General features: G+C 35.0%; 1 protein-coding gene across 1 annotated transcript in view; it reads left to right on the forward strand.

Annotated features, from left to right (window-relative positions):
- Positions 1–15,328: 15,328 nt before the first annotated feature.
- LOC126778478 (uncharacterized) overlaps positions 15,329–26,815 on the forward strand; it is a 254,188-nt gene continuing 242,701 nt past the window's right edge. Inside the window, exon 1 of the mRNA XM_050502068.1 lies at positions 15,329–15,333. Coding sequence (XP_050358025.1) covers positions 15,331–15,333 — 3 coding nt within the window. The 5' untranslated portion in view covers positions 15,329–15,330. The remainder of the gene's footprint in view (positions 15,334–26,815) is intronic.

Below are 26,815 nucleotides of genomic sequence, written 5' to 3' on the forward strand. Positions count from 1 at the left end.
CGTTTGCCTCTTTGTAATGCAATCTTGAAAACCGCCAACGATGCTTTCGCTAAGAAGATGGAATAAAGTCGCAATCTCTAGATTAGGTCAGCTCGTCAAACGCCGCGGTGTCTGTCTTTACAGACATTTTCAAGTTATAATCTCTAAGAGCGTAATCCGAGCAGAAGTTTACTAGAAATAAACACAAAAAAAAAATCGAATCATAAATATTAAAATGTAATTTATTTTGAAATATAATTTAGTTTAAAAGTCAAAATAAGGGATGTCCTATATTGAAAAAATCAACGAATTTAAGTCAATTATAAAATAGTTTGAAACTGAACCATTTCAGAAATCGCGGACATGCCGGCTGCTTAATTGCATTCCGTGTCCCACCCGTCCCCCCTCTCCCTTTTATAGGACAGAGCCTGTTAGGCGATTTCTGGAAATGTAATTGCTAAAGGAAATTTAAAAGATTCGTGAATTTGAAAGAATGCTTACCATAATTACAAGACTAAAGATTTATTTTATATAAACTACTATAAAAGATTAACTTTCAAGCTAAATTACTTGATTTGATTCGCATATTCATTCATCATTATTGTTATTGAAGTATTTATTAATTTATTACTTGAAAACCTGGTAAGACAGGGTAAAAGCTATCTCTATTTAAAATTTCATACAAAACCGTTCACTATTTTTTACGTGATATATTAATAAAGTTTCATCCATCAATCCTCTATGGATCGAATAATTAAGACGCGCAAGCGTATCAAAAATCTGACTTTCGCATTTATGGTTTTAGTTACGATGTGAAGCACTGCGGAACGTAGATTCTGCCGAGAAGAACCGGCAAGAAACTCATTAGTTATACTCTTTTTTATTAATCATATACATATAGTAATCATATAAAATCATATGTTGCAACGTGAAAATCATAGAATACTAGCAATTTCTTCTATCATTTATGTTATCCGTAACGTAATAATATATCGATTGCTTCATTGGTCTATTGGCTCGCCATTCGCCATCGCCACGGCATCGCCAGCCTGAAGTGTGAAAATTGGTAGTATTTATATCCCGGAGCCTAGGAAGGCATTTAAAGCCGGTGATCCTGCGCCTGAGTTTTCACCGGCCGTATCGGATTTGCCGTTCCATCGGATCATGAGAACGAGGGAAATAACAAAGCGCCCGTGTCGGCGCATACACTTGTTCTTGAGACTGACTGCCTTGACTGAAATTTGTCAGAAGGACAATAATATTTCTACGGAGGTTGTTGTCGGTTTTATTTATTTATTTAATAAGCACACTGACAATGTACATATTACACAATTACACAAAGAAATAATTTCTGATATTTGTACTAATTATAATTCTATAAAACATTCATAGAATCATCGCGTTTTAGTGAAGGCGCTACCTTTGCATTTAATCTTGTTAAACGACAATCCAAAACTACTTCAGAATGCTTAAATATTTTCATTCTTACTGGCTTTTATTTGATCTCGCTACAATCAGTAAGTATCCTTGTAGAATATCAAATTAGCCATATTGGCTTAAATAAACAATGAAGAAAACTCGTTTTAATGTAAACTGATTTTTTTTTGTAAATATTAAATAACATTCTCGTATCGTTAAATCATCGTTCGTGTATTATGTAATGTCTTGATTTGAACATGATTACGTCAACGCAAATACCTTGAGGTCATGGCGTTGTAATAGTGTTATGGTGAAAACTTTAAGGTGTATTCGATTTTTGGTATCTATTAATGTGTATATTAGTTATGGAAGCCAAATAATAAAAACGGAACCCTTGTATTTTCATTCTGTTCGTTTGTCAGTTTTCCTGTTACAACTGTTTAGCTTGCATAATTTTGGCACTATTACTATACATTAAAAGTGAGCCGAGATGACCCAGTGGTAAAAACGCGTGAATCTTAACCGATGATCGTGGGTTCAAGCCCGGGTAAGCACCATTGAATTTTCATGTGCTTAATTTGTGATTATAATTCTCTCGTGCTTTGCGGTGAAGGAAAACATCGTGAGGAAACCCGCATGTGTCTAATTTCACTGAAATTCTGCCACATGTCTATTCCACCAAACCGCATTGGAGCAGCGTGGTGGAATAAGCTCCAAACATTCTCCTCTAAAAGAGGACAGCAGGCCTTTAGCCCAGCAGTGGGACATTCACAGGCTGTTACGGTTACGGTACTATACATTATAATACTAAATCCCCCGCCGAGTTTGTTTGTCAGATCATGATACACTCAAATGCCTAAATTTTCATACGGTTTCCACTAATGAACGGAGTGATTAATTAGGGACGTGTAAAATTAATTATGGTTTTATGAAACTTGGGTGAATATGAAGATGATTGTTGAAGATGTCGAAAAAAATTATGTCAACTTCTTAATATGTAAACTTATGTCTACTGGTGGTAGGGCTTTGTGCAAGCTCGTCTGGGTACCACCCACTCATCAGATATTTTACCGCAAAACAGCAGTACTTGGTATTGTTGTGTTCCGGTTTAAAGGGTGAGTGAGCCAGTGTAATGAGGTCTCTTATTCCACTCGTGCGAAGCCGGGACAGGTAGCTCGTTAATATATTATTAATACAAGATAAGAGTATGTTAGGTTTATTCTATATCTGTTAACTATATATCACCCATACTTGTTTGTTGTAAAATTTATTTAATCGACCCACGGTTTTTCCTTCTTTATTATATGGTTAGAAGACTAATTTTAAATGGTCTTTTTTCACTGTCATTCGATTTCAATTAAACAAAGTCTAGATACTGTACCAGGCTGAGATGAATCTACTTTTGAAAACTGCAAGAAAATCGGTTTCGTGGTTTTGGAGATCAGCGTATACATGCATCTGCATGACACAGACAGACAAGCAAAAAAATGCATTTTCTTGTTCAGTTCGGTCCCGATGGAATACCAGCCATAGTGCTGAAGAAGTGCGCAGCGGAGCTGTCTCCTGTGTTAACGCGCCTGTTCCAACTTTCTCTCTCTTCGGGAAGTGTGCCGGAGGCTTGGAGAAGAGCTAATGTGCAAGCGGTTCCCAAAAAAGGGGATCGGTCTGACCCGGCAAATTATCGGCCAATAGCTATCACCTCAGTACTTTGTAAGGTGATGGAACGGATTTTAAACAACCAACTGATCCATTACCTAGAAGATCACTGTCTAATTAATGATCGTCAGTACGGTTTTCGACCAAAACGGTCCACAGGCGATCTTCTAGCGTACGTAACACACCTCTGGGGTGAAGCTATCGACAAGCATGGAGAATCGTTGGCTGTCAGCCTCGATATGTCCAAGGCTTTCGACAGGGTCTGGCACAGAAGTCTTCTCTCCAAGCTACCGGCATATGGTCTGCCTGCTCAGCTATGCACCTGGATTGCCAGCTTCCTACACAAGCGTAGCCTTCGTGTTTTAGTAGATGGTTGCGCTTCACAATTCTATGTAGTGAATGCTGGGGTCCCCCAGGGATCTGTGCTATCTCCCACACTCTTTCTTTTGCATATCAATGATATGCTCTCCCTTGGGAACATACATTGCTATGCAGATGATAGTACAGTGCATGGTGGATACCACGGACGCGCAGTGGCTGGGCGGGCGGAAACTGAGGAGAGGCGGGAGAATCTTGTCATTGAACTCGATAGGACGTTAGATCTCATCGCCAAATGGGGCTCTGATAATCTTGTTGAGTTTAATGCCAAGAAAACACAGGTATGCGCTCTCACGGCGAAAAAGTCAACATTTTCCCCTCTTCCCTCCCTCTGTGGTACTCCGCTGGTGATGCAAAGCAAAATCGCCATGCTGGGGATTGACGTTCACTGCGACCTTAGTCCAAGGGATTACATCGAGGCTGTTATAAAAACAGCTTCACGGAAACTCGGAGTTCTGAACAAGGTGCGGCGCTTCTTCACGCCACAACAACTGTGCCTGCTGTACAAAACACAGGTACGGTCTTGCGTGGAATATTGCTCGCACCTTTGGGATGGCTCCGCTAAGTACCTACTTGAGGCCTTGGACCGGTTGCAGCGACGTGCCGTACGCATTATTGGCGACGTAAAGGTCACAAACACCCTTGAACCTTTACAATTGCGTCGTGAGATAGCAGCACTGAGCGCTTTCTATCGACTGTATCACGGCGAGTGCTCTGAGGAATTATTCTCTCTAATTCCTGCTTCCCCCTTCCTTCTTAAGTCCACGCGGGCTGGTTCTCGATGTCACCGCCTAACTGTGACATCAATTCCATCGCGAACAAAGAAATTTGGCAACTCCTTTCTTTGTCGCACTTCCAAAAAATGGAATTCCTTACCAGCTCACGTATTCCCCTCCTCTTACAACCTGGGTTCCTTCAAACGAGGCGTGAAGAGGCATCTTGCGGGCCGGCAAGGCGAAGGCGGCTAGTGCAGAACGTTTTTCCCGTCTGTACTGGCCGTCGTCGCGTTTGGACTCTACTACCACTTACCATCAGGTGGAGTAGAGTCATTTGCCCTCCCGGCGATATAAAAAAAAAAAAAAAAAGTTCATTTTTTATTGCCCACGCTTGAATTTTGATGAATTTATTCACTGTACATAATAAATTTTGTACATAATAATTTGTTTCTACTGCTCTATTATATGTATTGATAATTATGTATAATGAAAGAACACTAAATAAATGATAAGTAAAATGTAAGTTAATGTAAAGTATTTGAACAGAATCAGTATTTCGAAATAATACATTAACAATACAAAATAATTATTTATACGGGAGGAATATAACGTAAATTTTTTTTTGTAAAACATATTTAATTAATCAAAGTATGCATCGTTGTTATCTATGCACTTTTGCCATCCCATAGGTAGTTCATTGATCCCATTACTAAAAAAACCATGGGGGCGAGAATCAATAAACTCTTTGATGGCGGTTTGGACTGCCGCATCGGAGTTGAATTTTTTTCCTTGTAAGAAATTGTCCAAATTCCGGAAAAAATGGTAATCTGTTGGAGCAAGGTCTGGGGAGTACGGTGGATGTCGCAGACATGCCAATTGTAGCTCATCTAACTTAGTGGTTGTTTGTTGTGCAGTGTGTGGTCTGACAGTGTCGTGAAACAAGGCCACGCGATTAACCAATCTCGGATGTTTAGCAGCCAGTTCTTCCTTCATGGTTTGCAGTTACTGACAATAGATATCTGCCGTAATCGTTTGGCCAGATTTTAGAAAGCTGTAGTGAACGACACCGGCGCTAGTCCACCAAACACTCACAAGCAACTTTTTCTGAGTCAATTTTCGTTTAGAGCAGGATTTGGCTGGGTCTCCAGGGTTCAGCCATTGCGATTTAAAATCCCTTCATTATTGTGTCGGTTGACCAAAGTAACAAAGCAGTCGACGCGTGTTTGCAAGTTCGATTTACTCAATTCATGAGGTATCCATCTTTTAAGTTTTTTACTTTTCCGGTTTGCTTCAATTGGATTAATACAGTTTTATCACTTACCCCGAAGCCTGCAGCTATCTCTGAAGTGCTTTGTGTTGGATCCGCTCCCACAATAGCCTTTAATTCTTCATTTTCCACTTTGCTCTCCGGCCGTCCACGGGGTTGGTTCTGAAGGTCGAATTTCCAGAACGAAAACGTTAAAACCAAAAACGTACCGTGCTTTCTTTTGCGACACCAGCGCTCACATCATTAATCCTTCGAGCTGTTTCTGCAGCACTGGTGCCGCGGTAGAACTCCTACTCGTAAATATACCAATATTTCATTCATTCCATTGTGCGGTAATAAGGGACGCCAAAGAAAAAAATAATGAGAAAAAAACAAATGAATGACTGTTTTCAAAACTCAAATGTACCAGCTAAATGAATTTATAAATTTGAATTTGGAATTCTTAACCAAAGAGGAGATAAATTTCATATGTAAGGACCTAATACAACATTATGTTTTACTTAAATCGAATTTACAAAATAAAAATATTATATATAAATATTTATATATAATAAAGTATCAAATATTCAACGATATTTCGTGAATGTTTATATATCATTATACTGTAACATATGTAATTCACAAACACATTCACAGATTAACATACAAATGTACTTCCCCTATTAACTCTGAATATCGATGCGGCTGTATTTGTAGCACAAAATTACTTTTATAACTTGAAATATATATTACGTTTACAATTTTAAAAATCATTGCATGTTGACATACTCACAGTTACAAATATTAACCATCCATTACATCATCAATGCGGCACCAACCTTGGAAACTAAGATGTTATGTCTGTAGTTACAGTGGCTTACTCACCCTTCAAACAGCAACAAAACAATGCAATTATAATAATAATAATAATATCCTGGGACATTATTCACACACGGCCATCTGATCCCAAATTAAGCTTGTACTGTGGACACCAGACAACTGATATACTACATATACTACTTTTATTTCGTAAATACATACTTATATAGATAATTACACCCAGGACAAATAAACATGTTCATGCACACAAATGTCTGTCCTGTGTGGGAATCGAACCCACAACATTCGTCGTGAAAGGCAAGTATCTACCAACCACGCCAACCGGCCCGTGATTTGCTGCTTGGCGGTGGAATATGTGATATGAATATGTGTTGGTACACCCAGATCGGCTTGCACAAAGCCCTACCATTACCGTTAACATATTCAACTCAAATAGCCAGTAATATTTCATTGATGGATCAAGTAAATAATTCTATCGCCATTTTTTATAATTTCTAATGATACATCATTCTGTTTGTCTTGTAAATATATGTATGTATGTATATTTCGTATACGTTTAGAGTTTAGCATGGGAGAGAAAGCAGTAACGTTAAACTCACCCTTTGTGAAATTTTCCTTTGCTGTCTAGTAAAGTATATAAATAAATTATTTACGATGTTGTGCTTCGTTATTGCATATAAAATGTTTTGCACTTATACTAATACTTCCTTATGAAAGGAAGAGAGTGCAACTCGTATCACGGTAAGTGAGCCAGTGTATAGTCAAGGATTACACAGGTATATATTGAGGCTTTTAAAAGGTTTTATGAGTAAAGTAAATTTATTTTGATTATAGGACAAATCTAAATGAAAAAGCAATTGTCAATATTTGACTGCACTATACAGAGTTCAAATAAAATTCGGAAAATACTATAATACTGTTATTCGACATGCACTTTGACGGAAAATGACCTTTCATTCGCAGCATCCGAAACGGAGGTTCAAAAATAAATCCGGATACGTGCACCCATTGTTACGGCTGACAGAATTTTAACAGAAACTATTCGAAAGTTTGTCTAGTACAATGATGTTTGGCAATCGTACAGTACGTTTGACAGTTAGCAGAGTTCCAAACTGGCAGCGACTTGGCAGTATTTTCAGTTGCTCGACAACTTATAGTTTTGTAAAAAGTAAATATAATATTTAAAAACTTTATTTAAATATACACATTTTACATTCTTGTGTATCTTCTAAAGGTATGTAATAATTGCTTGAATAATAATGTATTTATAATATATATAATAATAATGTAATAAAAATTCAGGTATAGTTCTATATATATAAAACTTATTTAAACCATTCATTTCATGAATTTATTGATGGGCTAAGAGTACCAACCGTAATCTCGAATTTTAATTGAAGGTTGTAAAATTAAATCCGAGTTGCCACTGAGTTCATGTCCTATTGTGAAGAGAGCCGACACGAGTCGAATGAAACCCTTCCATATCTGGTCTGGTTAAGCCTTTTCCTTAAGAGAAGAGACCATAGCCCAACAGCAATTTTCTAAATGAATATCTGTTTTTTTTATGTCAATAATAAATTCATTCTCGTGGTATTTTATTTAAACTTAAAATAAAATAAAAAACATTCTTCTTTTTTAATGACAGGGCAGTAGTAATTCAACATTTCTATAAAAGGAAAAAAACGTGTAATTTTCTTCTATATCGATAATTTAAAAAGTAACAATCGATAAATGAGTCACAGTAGGCCTATTAATTTTGCTTGATCCTAAAAACCATTGTGTAATCAGTGAAGCGCCTAGCCTTTAATTTAAGCTCAATTTGCGGTTTCAAATTATTGCTCAACGTAAAATGGCAGGCGTTAATTTAATGTTATTTCTAGTGAAACGTACTGGGACGCTTTATTACAAGGTTAATTTCGATTTTGTTATAACCGTAATAAAATATTATCTGCCTTTTGATTAAGTATGTGTTATTATTTATTGGTTGTAGGGCCATGTAGGGCGCGTTAGTCCGTTTCGGAATATATATAATCGCCTATTCATTATTTTATTGTATTTATATGATGAAGAATGCTCTTCGATTATAATTAAAAAAATATTATTTTTATTATGTTGATGTTTATTTTTATTAATACACTTTCATTAGTTTGTGTAACTCAGCCTGTTTATACCACTCATCCATCATTTACTCTACAACTAAACAGCAAGACTTATCATTGCCAGTGTAATCATAAGAACGTCATACTTGCTTTGCCAGCCTACATTCCTATTTTGAATTGAACCTAATAAAGGACCCAACTTTTTTTCCTTTTTTTCTCTGCGTGTATTTGCAATCAAGCCTAACTCTTTGAGTAAATCTGTTCTGTGATTTTTTTTTTCGCTGGAAAGACGCATTTACGCGTTTCCCTCACATGAGGTGGGGGGGTATGTGGGGCTCGTCGGCACTGAAGGCGCCGGAATACCCACTAAAACTAGCGGTACCCACTCCGTCTTGTCGAAAGGGCGTCACGGGATCGCTTGCGCATCCTATCGTGACGCACCGGCGGTTGGCCCGCTTAAGCGGGCCTCCATTCTTAGGGGGTTCTCGGGGTACGGAGTACCCCCTTAACCCAGCAGCGCTTACGGTGGGGGAAGAAGGTGAGCATAGCGTCGGCGCCTCCTCCCGGGTCTTCTTCGGCGGAGCGAATCAGCGGCGGCTGACCTCGCCTCTCGCTCTCGCTCCGCGACCTCCTTCTGCAACATAACACTCTCGCAAAAAGAGACCGTCTCCATCCAACACCTCTCGCTGCCAAGCATAGCATTAATCACGCTCGGCAGCGAGATGTCTCCGCCAACTATCGCCGCTAGGGTATGCCTCTGGGGCCCCACGCAGCACACTCCGTCAAAGTGTGATGTGCCGTGTCCAGTGGCGCACCACACTCATGGCAGGAGGGTGATATCTCCCGCCTCGCTATTCCGTGCAGGTACTTACCGAAGCAGCCGTGTCCGGTAAGCACCTGAAATCTGTTCTGTGATGCTGGCTGGTACGATGTTAAAAATCTAAACATAATACGTTGTTTATAAATATATATTTGAGTATGTTACAGTCATTATTATTTTTCAGTTACGCAAGTTTTTTTTCAGTAGAGGTAAAAACCACATGGGCAGATAAGTGTTAAAAAAAGTAAAATGAAACCTTAAAACAAAACTTGTAAAACATCACAAATGAAATATTTATTGAAACCAATTTTTAAAATAAATGTTTGATGCTTTTTATAAATGTAGGACTATTCTTTGGTATAAATGGTGCTCCAACCTGAAACGCCATCAAAGTCAAGTGCACGAGTTTAAAAGTCTACTCTCCCCTCGAATTACCGGGAGCTTGTTTTTATTATGATTTGAACGATCAAAGGTATCCTGTAATTGCTTTAGTGAACTTCAAATTGGAGTTGGTTTAAAGCGCTCTTTTTTATAAAAGGTCGGAGTGGGTTTATTTTAAAATTCTTTGTGTCAATTAAAATTTATCGCTTGATTTTAGTCCAGGAATGGACTTGTTCTGGTTTTCGTGAAACTTCATTTTTATCTGGTTTCACAATTCTTACGAGGTCGGTGGATCAAAACCGTTAAGCACAATTGAGTTATTATGTTCTTTGTTTGTGGTTATAATTTATCTCGTGGTCAGCGGTGATGGAAAACATCATGCAAGTTGCATGTGTGTCGGATGAAATTATGCCACATGTGCATCCACTAATCCGCATTGGAACAGCTTGGTGGAAGGATGAAGCTCCTTTTTTTTAAATGAAAACGTTTATTTGACACAAGTTTCCTTACAATATTTTTCATCACCGCCGATCACGCCAACCTCCTCCTTAAGACAGATACTTTTTTTTATAGAATAGAATGGCGGACGAGCATATGGGCCACCTGATGGTAAATGGTCACCAACGCCCATATATATTGGCATTGTAAGAAATGTTAACCATCGCTTACATCACCAATGCGCCACCAACCTTGGGAACAAAGATGTTATGTCCCTTGTGCCTGTAATTACACTGGCTCACTCACCCTTTTAACCGGAACACAACAATACCAAGTACTGCTGTTTCGCGGTAGAATATCTGATGAGTGGGTGATACCTACCCAGACGAGCTTGCATAAAGCTCTACCACCAGTAATATATGTTGGACTATAATCTTTACTAATATTATAAATGCGAAAGTGAGTTTGTTTATTCTTTTGTTTGTTATGCATTTACGTCTTGGCTACTGAAAAACTTCATAACAGTTACAGAAGGATATAGAGCACTGAACACCCGGGTGAAGCCACTAGAGAAAACATTTGACATTAAGTTTACTTCGTTTCGCAAGGGTGGACTTATACAATATACGTCCAAGATGTTTCAATAAGTGAAGAGATAAAACACATTTTATAATATAATCGGCGTCAAGTCAAACCATATGAAAGCCAACATTGTCAAGTGCTTATATACCTAACAACCCGCCTCAATCCAATTTCCCATTTTATTCAACTCGAAAAAAGCAGAAGATCATTGAAAGTTTATTTTTTAATGATTCATATAAAAGTAAAATTATCGTTATTTTTTTTTTATTTCTTTAAACATAAGTATGGTACATGTATGCATAAATGTAATCATAAAAATATAAAAGTTGGATAAAATTCAAATTTGGCCTTTTATATCCATTTGAAAATTCGCCCTCTACATCTAGTTTGTCCTAAGATCAAATTAATTAGATTAAAATTATACTTCTAAGTTTACTTGATAAAACCTTACTTTATGAGATGTTTTTAAAATAATAGTTCTCGCTACAGTTTTCCCTCTGCCTCGGGTAAATAAGGGTTAAAAGAGTTCTTAATTAACCTGCAAGTGAGTTTACTTTACATCTTTCACGTACAGACTTATGGGTTAAAATTCTATTCATATTTAATCACACGTAAAAAGCAGTGGACTGTATACATACATATGTACTTACGCTTTCGTATATGAGCAAGGGACATAGTTATTTGATCATGAAGCGTTTGACCGTTGACTTGCCTGATGTTAAGCATCGACACGATCTAAGATGTAGCACGCTTGCCTATAAGAAACCTGTTTACTCTGGATTTGAAGACACCAACATTGTACCTATCAGGAAATACGGACTCAGGTAAAGCATTCCATAGTTTCGCAGTGCGAATGATGAATGTAGACTCAAAGCACTTCGTACGTAGTTATTCAATTTTTTGATTTGGTTGCCCAATAAAATATGGTATCAGATATCTATGACATAACGGTATGCACGTAAAATATTTCCTATTCCCCTATTGTTTATTGACAAATGACATTCTTTTCTGTTTTTGTTTATATGAATTCAATTTTGTTCACGGGCAACTAAACTATTATTGGACGTTTCATCTGTTCCAAGCTAATGTACGATACATTGAGTTATATTTCTAGCCAAGCGACCTGATTAGCTGGTACCATATAGTTGAATATTTTTTTTATGAATTTAGTAATCGAAAAGGACCCAAGATGAGTTTAAAAAGGGCAGGATTTTTATAAGCTGTTATCTCGGCCACCATCGGCTTACTTATAAACGTTGCTTAGCGGAATAAAACAAGCTCAAAACTGATTTATCTTTTTCTATCATCGTTGATTTGACATTTGAAAGAAAGAGATAGAGTAACTTTATTACATATATTTTTAAAAACAAGATATCTTTAATATAGTATAGGAGCTCGTTTTTTTTCAACGTTTATAAAAAGCAGAAGTTAGTTTAATGTGAAAAGGAAATCATAAGGAAACGTGTCTTGAAAGAAACTCTTAAAAGTAGTTTTAGTGAAAATCGTAAAACCGCGTAGGTGTTGTTGTATAGCGGTAAATGTTCAAGTTTTATGTGTGCATGCTAGTTTTATATATATACATATATATAGCTAAATATATATATATATATATATATATATATATATTGTTTCAAGAAGAGGAAATGCCAGTTGTAGTTAATGTGAATGTATTCACCTCTAAAACGAGAGATAACACACACATGTAAGTTAAATAACTATAAGACATCTATACTAATATTATAAATGCAAATGATGAGTTTGTCTGAAGCAAGCTTTTTATACCTAACACTTTCACGCTCTCTAACACAAGGGACGCTGCGGGTGAAAACCAACTTAACAATACAACGCTAAATTCTGGCAACAAAATGTATTATTCTTCATCATTTAAAATTAGTAATGTATCTTTAAAGCAAATGTTAATAGTCATTTGCTCTTGGGAATCGATTCAAAGAACTACTTGGATTCGTTCTACATATACCTGAGATTGGACCATTATTTAATGAAATAGAAATATAAATAGTAAATATAGAAGAAGTCCATTTTGTTATTTTTATTCGAGCGTCTATACTGATTCGTAGGAAAAGCAACTGTAGACTGGTGAAATTAATATTTTTAATTAACTTAGCATGTAAAATGAATTTAATTTTTGGAAAAATGAAGTCAAAGAAAAAGGCCTTAAAATCTTAAATTTATAATTCACAATTAAATGTTGATGTTCGCTTGACCGTCAGCCACGGCAATTATTCTCAAAAAAGATTAGCTAACCGTGCAAGAGGTCTTATGATACAAAAGTGTGTGCGTAAGCAAAGGTGATATCTCTTAATTAGTAAATTTCTCACCCAACCGGATTACGGATGAGAAATCTGACACGATGAGAGTTCAGGCTTTATGTGCTTACCGATGTACGGGAATATAAACAATAGTTACTTACAAACTGCTACTATTGATACCTGGACAGAAAACCAATACATTTTCATCAGCAAATCGCAAGCTAGCCAAGAGATTGATGAAATATTTGAAAATCTAAATATACTTACTTTTTTCAAGTAAATTCTTAAAGGCATTTTTACCATTTCACAGGTTGTTACAAGTGTAGCAAGATGTTGTTTTATATTGCATAGATGTATATGAGACTGCCTCGTTGGTCTAGTGGCTACATGTTAAGCCACAGACCCAGTGGTCCTGGGTTCAAATCCAATTTCCAATCCAATTTTTCGGGTTCCATCGGGTTATGAGAGTTAGCGAATAGAAAGTGCACCTGTGGTTGTGGTTGCGCCCACACATGTGCAATATAATATGTCCTGCGCAGTTGGTTAATCACTCTTGAGATTGGCCACCGTGGCCGAAATCGGTCTGGTCTATTATTATTATATGTATATGTAATCAGCTAGAATTTGTGAAAACTATTTGTGACATTTCCCATTTCCAAGTGCAGTAATTCGATTTAACTCATGGGATTGAAATTACACATTCCCCTTGCTAAAGCCACGGGGGTCGAACTTGAAATGCGATTGTAGAAGATAGTCCCTTGTAATAAAGGTCATAGATGCTAATTTGCCTATTTCACGCTTGATCGACCATTTGTTTAGCGCGTTCAACTCCTGTGGGTTGGGTTTGTGTGAATAATTTTATTTGTAAATACAAAGACCGCAACTTTATTTGACATATGCGGTTAAAAATAAATTCATCATTTAAGAAAATATATTATATATAACGCTAAAGCGAAGTTGTCTCCGAGTTAGTTGGTTGACACTCCCGGAGACGTGAACGAACTTTATTGCAAACTACCCCCAATAATTGATAATTGGAACTCAATGAAAATATTTAAATCTAAATTAGCACAATATGTTGTAAAACATCCTATATTCAATTTTATAACAATATTATGTACACACCTGTAACGTAAAATAGAGAATTGAGCTTAGGCACCTATCTTCAACAGTAGCTACTAGCTTACGTATACTGGGCCCAGTACGTGTCTTCGGTCCTCCTATTTATACATCTTCCATTGCTGAAGGAACCAGGGAGTGTCGTCTACATTTATATATATGATGGTAGAACTCACAGAGAACACAGATTAGAGTTTTTTATGACAGCGCGTAATATATCGACCGGTCAGTACGGATATCGATGACAAGAGAATAGTTCACCGCATGTGGCGCTGTAGTCGCGCTTCTAACCAATAGGAACGTTTCTATTCGGTTTCTAGTATGAATGAAGAAAGTACTAAAACTCATTAAAAAGAAATAGAAAACTAGATAAATCTTGTTCTTAAAAATTATATTATAAAATTGTATATTGTATTATAAGCATTGTGTGTTAATAAAAAAAAATATAGGTATTGTGTTATATTTTTAATTTTTTAATTGAATTTTTTTAATTCTTTTGTTCTTAATATTAACAAAGTGGATGTATGTGTTGTGTATTTATGGACTTTCATCTAAAATAAATTATTATATTGGTACTATAAATTAAAATTGTAGTATAAATTTTGATAAGGAACAAATTAACGAATAATAATATAAATTATATATTTTCAGCCATGTTAATATTTTAAATTCATACAATTTAAAAAATTAATATGGCATCGTAACTGGATTCATTTTTCAAGCTTTTTTTCTTTTTCTTACTCAGCGTATTAGGCAAGTCATATTCGCGATGTTGGATTTAATATGATGTAGAAGGTACGATATCTCATTTGTCAGAATATGATAAGTTGGTTACCGCTTACAAGGGAAAATTAAGGTAATCACATACTTTGTTGTATTCTTACTTTAACTGAGGGCGCATTCTGCTCATCTATAACGATTACGATACGTTCCCGATGCAATTTCATTCAAACTTTGACTAATCTATATTTATTCAGATTGGAACCGAACCGATATGATGTTAACATATGCCTTTATTTTAAAACCAAACTAAATTGTTAACTTTTATGCCAATAATCGATAATTAAATTAAATAATAGGAAGACGGACGAACGTCATCGATCACGCGATTCTATTGCGATAAAGTGACAATTTTTTAGTAGAATCATCGCGCTGTAATTGTGTTACCAAATTTTTCTCCCCTCAAGTTTCCTGCGAGATAAAAGACAATACCGCCTTTGAGCGCAATTTTTTTCCATTACTATGATGTAATCATTCTTTACATGTTGTGCGATAAAGTAAAAATAGATACACAAAATAATTGCAAACATAATAATACGTTTTCTGCCCCGTAGTCGGAATAAAATGGTACTTTAATTCTGTCATTTTCTTGGCGAGTTATTTAGGTATGGTAGAAAATAAATGTTTTCTAAATGTATCAGATATATCATAACAAAGATGATTCGAAGGGTATTTAGTGCTTAATCTTGCACTTGGCTGGGAAGCCACAGTTACAAAGAGTATAAGGGACTTACATCGTAAGGGATGATTTTTCAAAATAATAGAATTTATCTTCCAGACTATCACTTTCAATTTGTCCCGACCTGTGGTTCGAACCCAGGACCTCTGGATATGTGGCTTTATTTCTGGCCACTTTACTTATGAGACGGTGAAACATTAATATACCTATATATAGCTGTATGTATAAATGAATTTTGATGAAGCTAATTTGATTTCGACTGAAATGGATTGGGTTAAAAGCATTAATATAAAAAGACATATAATAGTTAAATGCGAGTCATTTAATTTTATTTTAACGAGTTTAACGACACGATAAGGATGAAATCCGCAGGGGTAGCGTCAGCCCCTGTTAAGGGGTGAAAAAATTTATAGGCTTAGTGCATTATTGGGATTACGTATTTCGCTGTTCAGACCTAACAAGTTATTAGTTTAGTTTTAACTTAGGGCTTTGTGCAAGCTCGTCTGGGTAGGTTATCTACTACCCACTTATCAGATATTCTAACGCAAAACAGCAGAACTTGGTTTTGTTGTGCTCCGGTTTGAAGGGTGAGTGAGCCAGTGTAATAAAAGGCACAAGGGACATAACATCTTAGTTCCCAAGGTTGGTGGCACATTGGCGAGGTGAGCGATGGTTAACATTTCTTACAATTCTTATATATATGGGCGTTAGTGACCGCTTACCATCAGATGGTCCGTATGCTCGTCCACCTAAATATTCAATAAAAAAATGTATGTAATAATTGTGGATGTAAATGGTGTGTTCTCCTATGTTCGTACTTATTTAGTTTTATGTAAGTGTAAAGCATGTTTTCGATGTATTTCATATACAACTGTTGTTGATGTAAATAAATAAATAATACTTATGTTGATATAACATAAATAGTTAAAACTTATTAGTTTGTTATATAGGAATGTATATAGGTGATAAAACAGTGCGGAGTTCGTATTCGTTTATTGTCATTTAGGACTTATTTTTACTTTATAGAGTTGTATATGTATTGCATATATGCATTGCTGTTTAGAAGTGATTATAAGTAGCTTATTCAATCATTCTGATTTAATACGGATTAGTAGATACACATGGGGCAGATTGTCGAACGCATGCAGGTTGCATGATCTTTTCCATTATTGAGCACGCTATGTATTATTAAAAAAATACTCACATGAAAATTCGATCGATTCATTGGTAGCTTGCCCGCGCCATCGCGATTCTCAATCGACCACGTAATTCTTTTACGGCAGATTCTCTGAAAACGTTCCCCAAATCAATAGTAAGGTTTATAAGAAAATTTTTGTGCTAAAGGTGATTATAACGACGTTGTACACGATAGCACCTTGGGAATGAAACGATCGACTCCAGGGGCGAAAAATAAATTATTACTGTGAGTAAAATTGTTGCTAAAAAAATAAATGTTATCGATCTGAGTTTCTTTTGTCGGCTGTTATCAGGTTTGAGGTATTTCTTTTCGAACTGATGGCAGATTACTATTGAATTCTATAATACTTCGATTGTTGTTTTGTTTGAGTGATCACAATATCTCTGAGAAAATGTATTTTTTAAATTAAAATAGATTAGGTAGACTGGCCTAAGTTAACTTTGGAAAATAATAAGTTATGTCTCTCACTAACTGTTCAAACCAGAACACAAGATGACTAAGTATTTCTGCTTGGCGGTAGAATATAGTTGAATGGATGCTAAGTGCCCAGATGATACAAATAATATTCATATATATATTTTTATGTGAAATATTTTTTGACGCGCCATTGGGGTAAGATCACGTATACTGGGACGGCAAACGTGATGACGTCCACTTATGCATCATGCCCACAGACACTCACAGTGTGCGTGCGTATATACTTCTTTACTATATATATGTGAGACAATGGGAGACAAAATAAATAGTAAAACCAATTTATAAGAAAACAAAGTATATTTAATATAATAGCAAGTAATTATACTTATTTCTAAACACTGATTACAACGAATTTGATACATAAAATAATGAAGTTAAATAACATAATTAACAGAATAAATACAAAAATACGCTCACCTGGGTAATTACCAAATAAACAGAGCACCGATAGTGCCGTGTTCAACACTGAACCACTTCTGATCTGTTGACATCTGTCGAGCCTTGTATTATATATTGACTTGTCATTTGAATCAATTGAACAACCGTGTTATAAGACCGGAACTTGATTAATGATGTTATCTTCCATATATATTTCCTTTCTCTACTACGTATCTATGTTACTATGTTGCCTGAAAGGGCGCGCTGTTTTAGCGATAGGGCAGCCTTTTGTACATCGTTCTTGTATGCTAACTACGTATATGTATGTTTATTGGTATACATTAGAGTTATTGAATTAATAATTAAAATATATTTGTGTTTATTAACGAAACTCTGCCTATAACCATCAATTTAGAAATTTCAACAAATTTGTACAAACAACAATTACAATAATTTATTATATTTGGTTATAACTTTTCTTCTTTTTTTTTAACGCTGGAAAAACGCATTACGCGTTTCCCCCACGGGAACAATGGGGGGGGGGGGTATGTGGGACTCTCCGGTGTTCAAGGCGCCGAGTGCGCCCCGAACATCGGGATACCCACTAAAAACCAGCGGTACCCTTTCCGTCTTAACGAGGAGCGCCACGGGGTCGCTTTCGCATGCTACCGTGGCGAAATCAAAACTTTTCGCCTACGATGGCGTCTGTTTTACAAAATTGGAATCCTTTTAAAAGTGAATTTTACAACAATTCGCTTAGTTCCGAGATTTCATTGTCGAGGCAGCGTAAGATGGAGTATTATTTTGTTCGATTTCTGGTAACGCTACGTCAGTTAAACCGTGATGTATTTGCAAAAGAAATACATGTGATTTATTTTTCTATTTTGAACTAAGAAACACAAGCACAGCTAACATTCGCGTAAAACTTATGTGAGCATTTATTAGTGTTGGTTTCCTGTATATTTTATTTTATTTATTTATTTATTGAGTGTTACCCCATCAACTTATCACTAAACACTTAGTTTTTAAAATTAATATAATATTATTAAATAATAAGCGTACTTATACGCTGTGAGATCAATTAATGAGATCTTTAAAAAGTTTAAAAAAAATTGGTTTGTTATTAAAAAAAAGTCGATATCGCCATTAGATGATAAGTAATTGAATTTAATCATACCTATATTTGTTCTTGAGGTTGGAGTGCAAAAGGATTCTCTAATTGGACGTCTTGGAATAATACGAGGAACTTATACGCTGAAATAATTCAGGCGATGATATTTCACCTTGAATGAGTTTATATAAAATCAAAATATCACTAAATATACGGCGATATCATTATGAAGTGTGCTAGTCTCGTTTCGTAGCGAATGACCCATTCAATTTGTATAACAACTATTACAAATAAATTCCGTGACCGTAATCGTAACCGTAACAGCCTGTGAATGTCCCACTGCTGGGCTAAAGGCCTCCTTTCCCTTTTGAGGAGAAGGTTTGGAGCTTATTCCACCACGCTGCTCCAGTGCAGATTGGTGGAATACACATGTGGCAGTATTTCAGTGAAATTGGACACATGCAGGTTTCCTCACGATGTTTTCCTTCACCGTAAAGCACGAGATGAATTATAATCGCAAGGTAAGCACATGAAAATTCAGTGGGGCTTGCCCGGGTTTGAACTCATGATTATCGGTTAAGATTAACGCGTTCTTACCACTGGGCTATCTCGGTTCCAAAAAATAAATTCATTAAATCTAAAATAGCGTGAAATTGAAAGATAATAAGAAAGAATTTAATTCAAAGACAATTTCTAGTGAAATATTTTAAATTCAATAAACAAAAGGTTTTATTTCTATTTTATTGATAGTAGTCGGGACACAAAACTTATTTACTACTAGCTGTTGCCCGCGGCTTCGCTCGCGCTTAACTATAAGGAAAGGATAAATGATAATTTGGAAGTGATTTTAAAGTAAGAAGCATGAAATGTCATTCTGGTTAGAAGAAAGTAAGGTTAAGGGAATTTTTTTTTTGGATTGATGATTACTTTAATAACCATCAGTGAACTTTCAGTTATTCCTAGCTAATATTCCGATCCCTGGATCGGAATATCAGAATCTCAGCAACAGAATCCTAATTCTGTTGCTGAGCAACGTTAAACAAAACTATTCAACTCGCTAAAAACTTTATTTATAATTAATAATCGAAGCACCTCTTTGTAAACGGTGGTAGGCTTTGGGCTCTACCAAGCCCGTCCTTGAAGCCCGTCTGGGTAGGTACCACCCACTCATCAAATATTCTACAGCTCAAAAGCAATACTTAGTATGGTTGGTGGTTCAAACCGGAAGGTTTGAAGGATGAATGAGGAAGCCAGTGTAACTACAGACACAAAGGACATAACATCTTCGTTCCCATGTTTGGTGGCGCATTAGCGATGTAGGTAATGATTAATATTTCTTACATCGCCAATGTCTAAGGACGGTGGCGATCATTTAACATCAGGTGGCCCATTTGCGCGTCGGGCTACCTAAAACATAAATAATAATAAAATTTATTTACACCCAAAACATGTAAATAATTTTAGTTGGCAGTTTTATCTAAATCTAGGGTTTTTTCATAAGCAACATAGGTGGTGGACCTCTGACTCCGAAACTAATATAAATTGTAATATAAGTTGACGGGCTGGTTGGCGTGGTTGGTAGATACTTGCCTTTCATGCTGAAGGTTTTGGTTTCGATTTCCACCCAGGACTGGCATTTGTGTGCATGAACATGTGTGTTTGTCTTGAGTCTGGGTGTAATTATCTATATAAGTATGTATTTACAAAAGAAAAGTAGTATATGCAGTTATCAGTTGTCTGGTTTCATTTCTGGTTGGGATCAGATGGCCGTGTGTGAATATTACATAAAAAATGACATTTGAGGTATTTCCTTTTGGGTTACAAAGTTACTCGCAGAGCTTGCTCTGGAGCATGCAACATAAGAACTGTCCATGTGATAACAGTTCTCAATAAAATCAGTGCCGGCCATGTTCAACGACAGGCAATGGGACTTTTGATTGTCAAGGGGAAGCACACTTTAAGAGGGAACTATATACTTTTAATTTCGAATATATTCTGATGAATGGTATTCTTGGAATGAAAACTACTTCTCCTCGAGCACATTCTAAAATAAAACTGAAGGAATTGGGGGTCATGATGAGGTATAGCTTCGAGACTATCAGTTAAGTGGTTCACATGGCAATAATGGAAGACGTTTTCAGTACAAACTTCTCTAACATGTTAAGTTCGTTTAAAAAAGAGTATTACTTGCATCAGAGGTATTTGAATGAAGATTTTTAAGTGAGTATGTACAAAAGTACTAACGATTAAAAAAAAACTAAAAAAATTGTGGTGGAATTTTGAAATACATGTATATCAATTCAATCAAGAAACACAAAAAGTAAATTTCAACCAGATCGGACTTTCAAACCCTATTTTACCTTCTTAGGAAGTAAATTTTTAAAAACACTGAAATACATATTATTTATTTATAACCAGAAGGTTGTATATGAAATTGCATGCCTTCTAACTTCAAAAATGAAGGGTTTCCATATAATCGTTCATCTCTTATTTTAACCCTTTAGGGGTGGAATTTTCAGATATCCTTCCTAAGTGAGTGCTTGCATCATAAAATGTATCAATTGCCAAAATTTCAAATTTGCTAACCCCTGTAGCTTAGGTTCTGTGTTGATGAATCAGTCAGGAAAAGTCATTATATGTATGTAGATATAACAACAAAAATACGTATTTTTTTATAACTTTTGATATACCGATTTTGACCGACTTTGATGAAATAAAGACTAAACAAAACCTCGAAATACTTTTTATAATATTTTAGTTATCTCAATTTGTAATTTTTAGCCGTTCCGAGATTAGCCTGGAGAAACAGACACACAGGCAGACAAAAATAAAAAATTACATGATTGTTTTGGTTTTGGTAAATCGCAAATAGCCATAAAACTTTAAAAGGGGCAGTTATTTTGCAATCACAGACAGACACTACAATTTTATTTATATGTATAGATAATTTAAAACTTCTTGAGAATGTTATGAGGATAATATCGATTTGAAATTACATCCCTTTCATCTCCAAATCAGCTTAAAATTGAAAAACGATTCAATTGGAAGGGATCTTTGTCGAGATAATCTGCAATCGACAGACCCCTGCTTTGTAGTTATATAAATTTAGATATATATATATCAATGTTAAAGCGAAACATAAGGGCTTAGTCTTGTAATGTGTTTTACGCAATTTTAATATATTTTTATTGATTTAAGATTCTAAGAAATGTAAATCTTAATCGGATATTGCAGGTTCTCCTCGTAGTCTGTTTTTAGGCGAAAATAATTGAACTCCAAAACTTCTCTTAAAAAGAGTCTCCTCTCCTTTTTCAGGAAAATGGGCCACATGATGGTAAATGGTCATCCTCATCAACTAGTACTGCAAAGAATTATATATCTTTTCTTCATATTGAATACGGCGTCAACCTTGGGCTCTACAGAAGACTTGTGTCCTTTGGGCCTGTAATTAAACTGGGTTACTCACCCATCAAACCGGACCACAGTAATTAATAGTATTGATGAGAGGGTGATTCCCTGACAGACAAGTACTTATCATCTACCATTTTTGGAAGTAAATAGTTTGAGGACCTAAAAACAGACATTTTTGATGGTATGTGAAGGAAAAGGTTACACGTACAAATAACAGAACTGGAAGTAACGATTAGTGTTACGGAAACATATTATTCACCCTTACCCTATATTTTTAAAACAAAACTTTAGAAACGAGTTATCCAACAACAGAGAAGTGGATATGCAGAAATACGCCTTAACGCGATAAAAATAAGACATATTTTAGCGAAAATATTATTAAGAAGGTTGTTTCAACACGTTAAGGAACGCAGATGTCTCTGAAGTATGAATAATAAATTTTTTTCCTTCTTTTACTGAAAAATATTGCAAAAAAATTATTTCCAACCGGGGTTTGTAAAAAGTATATGAATTTTATTTTTTATCTCCGGAATTAGAGTTATTTTAAGTATCGAGCTTAATGTCACTTAACTATATTTTTTCGATATTATATTTATTATGATTTTTGATAACTAAGATGTGTTCAAGTTGCCATATATGACAATTGCCAGTAATATACGTTTGTATTGAATTCATATTTTTATTTATATTACTTGTATACGCTATACTACACACATTTATTTATTTCGGGTTCCTAGGACTCCGGGAGTCTGGAAATTGGAAGCGTGGGAGTGCACACACTTCCAACTTCCAGACTCCCGGAGTCCTTACACCGAAAATTACTTTAATCTGGTGGCCCTGCGCATAAACTTTTTCCTTTCGTGTCGGATTGCTGTCCAATTGGATAATGAAAGTAAGGGAAAAGAGAGTGCCAGGTGGACTCTCTTTTCCTTGTTTACGTACACATTTTGTTTCGTACATTGATTAAAATAAATATATTTAATGCTGTTTTTAAATCGTAAAAGATTAGAGTTAAAAATTCGTTCCTAATATACTTTGCATCAACAAATACTAATACTATCAAACAATTGTTTTGTTAATCAAAATGTGACGTCATGTACAAGTCATTATACCATCCATATTCTACTTTTGTATATTATAAATGCGAAAGCTTGTGAGGAGGAGGTAGTGAAGGAGGGAGTGAAGATCTTTGTTACTCTTTCAAGCAAAAACTACTTAACGGAATTCGATGAAATTTGGAATTGAGATAGCTTATGCCTCCACCTAACATATAGGCTACCTAACGTTCCTGGTCTTAGAATCCCACGGAAACTAAGTGAACACAATATAAAGGCGTACACAGTGTAAATAATTATTATGTATTGTTTTTTATATTATTTGTGAATGTATAAATGATGTAAATAAGACTATAAAACTTTAACGGATTCAAAAACGCTATTATTTCTTCCTATGACTAAACTATATTATCCTCAGTAGACTCTTTATGTTATCGTGTGGATAATGACTTTTTGAGTACTCGCGTGCTCCGTCCTCCCTCGGGGAGTAACGCCACATCTGTTCTTAACACCCTGTTTATAATACTAGATTCGATTCAAGACGATTCTTGCGTTTTGAATTATTTTTTTTGAGCGTAAAATTACCATTTGCATTGAAACTGGGCATTAACAAATATTTATGTGTTTTTTATTTATTTCATATAAGACAATAGCCTGACAATGACTGATTATTATCAATGCACAGCTTATAGGACTTTTTCACTCATCAAGTTACATCATTCGAATCACTTCCCCTTTTAAAAATGTCTGTCCCCAAAAAAATGTGAATCTATGGGCGATGTGCTCCGCCCACTGACACTTCAAGCCTTCTTCAAATCTTTGGACGTTGTACGTCATTTTGGTTCGCTTGCGGATTTTGTAATTTTTGGTTCCATCATACAAAGAAACTCTGATACATATACGCGTACAATATGTATGAATGTATTTTAATCCGCAAAGATAAAATTATTAAAAACATTTTCCTCTGTTCGTCAACCGATTATACTTTTTTATGTTTATTCTCATAATAAAAAAATATTGAAAATGATAGAATAAAATAAAAGTTCGAAATATATAGTAATATATGATTTTTTGAGTATGTAGTTCTTATATTTAATTCCTATATATAAGGATGTTCAAATTTCGGCCACTGGACGAACTCAGTATTCAGTTTTTATAGCCCGTATCAACGAACATTAAATTATAAGAAATAAATTTAGTGAAGATATCGCTCTCCTTGAGTTTCAGCATCGGTTCATGATACTCAATTTATGAGGTTTACTGGTGGTAGGGCTTTGTGCAAGCTCGTCTAGGTAGGTACCATCCACTTATCAGATATTCTACCGCAAAACAGCAGTACTTGGTACTGTTGTGTTCCGATTTGAAAGGTGAGTGAGCCAGTGTAATTACAGGTACAAGATACATAACATCTTAGTTTCCAAGGTTAGTTATTTCTTACAATGCCAATGTCTAAGGGCGTTGGTGACCACTTACCATCAGGTGGCCCATATGCTCGTCTGCCTTCCTATTATATAAAAAAAAAATTATAAGGTTTTGATTTTATTTTTGACTCTTCAAATTACCTTTTTATTGCACGGCGTGTTCAATGTGTTAATTACCTATTAATGTGATACCTATACTTTTTAAACTAATTTAATTTAATTAGTAATTTGTCAGTTCTTGTTATTATTTTTCATATTATTGTGACGCGAAAATTTGTCATACAAAATATTAATCTTATTGATCAACAATGTGTTTTTTAACACTTCGATATTTAGATTTAGAAGTTTGAAGATAGTATCCAATTGAAATAACCGTAAAGCATAAAGATCGGCCGCGTTAAATAGCATATTTACATTATTGAAGTCGGTTATTTAGCAGCATTTATAAAACAGTTAAATGAAATTTTATTTTGTACGATTTTCTTAAAAATTTATACAGTTAGTTAAAATTACTTGAAAATATTTAAATATTTATTTTAAATATTAGTATAAATAATATAAATTGAATATGTTCTATGATATCTATGTTGAAAAATATAAACTGAAGTAATTCATTTTATTAAAAAAAATTTTTTGCCCACCACATTGTGTAGTATGACAAAAGGCGGACTCAATGCCTAAAGGCATTCTCTACCAGTCAACCTTTAGGCTAAGCAAAAATTCGTGAAGGCGGTAATTAATAATCAAAAATATACATACAAAAAAATATAACAACAACAAAGAAAATAAAAAAAGAGCTATAATATATATATATATAAATAATATATACATATGAATAATATATACATATGAATAATAATGCATTATAGATGTCAAAGATGAAGAGAACTAGGAACATTCTGATAAGATATGCTCACGGAGATGAGTCTTGAAAGTAAGTTTTGAGGTGGCTTTTCTTATATGCTGAGGTAGGTTTGTTCCATAATCGGACAGCCTGAACAGAGTAAGAATTAGAAACAAAACCAGAAGTATGAATAGGAACAGAAAGAATGTAAGAATCGTTACAGCGCAGCTGACGACTGTGCTTATCACACAAAAATTTGAACTTCCCGTTCAAATAATCAGGAGAGAGAGGGTCAGAGAGAATAGAGAAAAGTGAAGATAGTAATCGGAAGTCTCTACGTTGTCGAATAGTAAACCATTTTAATTTATCACGATACTGAGAAATATGATCGAACTTACGAAGACAGAAGATGAAGCACAAAGAGTTATTTAAGAGACGTCAAGTTTAGTCAGATTAATTTCACACATATATATATCTGTGATATATCACAGATAAATTAAACGGACACTTCTATGTATTTTCAAGTCTTCATGTTGATCACAAATTTAGTAATGTTGCTTTTAGTGAATTAAACATTTAATTTAAATATCATATTTAATACAAATACTTTATATTGTAAGAATATATTATAGCTTTATAAAACTCTTTCTAAGTATAAGTAAGTCTAAAAGTACAAAAAAAATTCTTTAATATTAGACGTCCAAGGGTTTCGGACCCTTTGGCTGGAGCTGTTGTCCAAAGACTAAGCAAGTAATAGAAGTGTCATTAAATTGCAGATTTTTTTATGTTTTATTTTTTTAACGAAGCGTAAATATGTAAGTTCAGGCATAATAATAATAATTACAGACACTGCTGGACAAGACCATGGTTATAAAGGAGGTGAGGTGCATATTTCAGTTTGGCTTACAAATAGTTTCTATTTTAGAAGACGTACTTGGTGTACACACAATCTTTCCTTCACCGCGTAAAATGAGTTTAATTTTATTTCAAGTAGGATGTACTATCGACTAATGACTAAACAAATTGTACAATACATTTCATCTTAGTGTATTGTGTGCCATTTGTGGGGATGTCAGAAAATAGTTGTTAGCAGCATTATATTAAAGTAAGTAAGTTTTGAGCAATTATTTTTTAATAAATGTTATGTAATTCACAGACATGATGATGTTACAATTATTATATGTAAAGATTAATATATAACTTAAATTTATCGAATGTTAAAGTAAGTTATATATTTTCAAGGCCTTACAAGGCCATCTGGGTAGTTACCATCCACTCATCTCATACTCTATCGCCAAACATCAATACTTAATATTGTTGTGTTTCGGTATAAATGGTAACTAGTGTACAGGCACAAGGGACATCTTAGTTATGGTTGTTAATGCATTGGAGATATAAAGAATAGTTAGTATTTCTTACAGCGCTAATGTGGTGTGGCGCGGTGGTGACCACTAACCATCAGGTGGTCCATTTGCTCGTCCGCCTATCTATTTTAAATTAAAATTACATTAAAATACG

The sequence above is a fragment of the Nymphalis io genome, chromosome 26 (genome assembly GCF_905147045.1).
Source record: "Nymphalis io chromosome 26, ilAglIoxx1.1, whole genome shotgun sequence".
Classification (NCBI taxonomy): domain Eukaryota; kingdom Metazoa; phylum Arthropoda; class Insecta; order Lepidoptera; family Nymphalidae; genus Nymphalis; species Nymphalis io.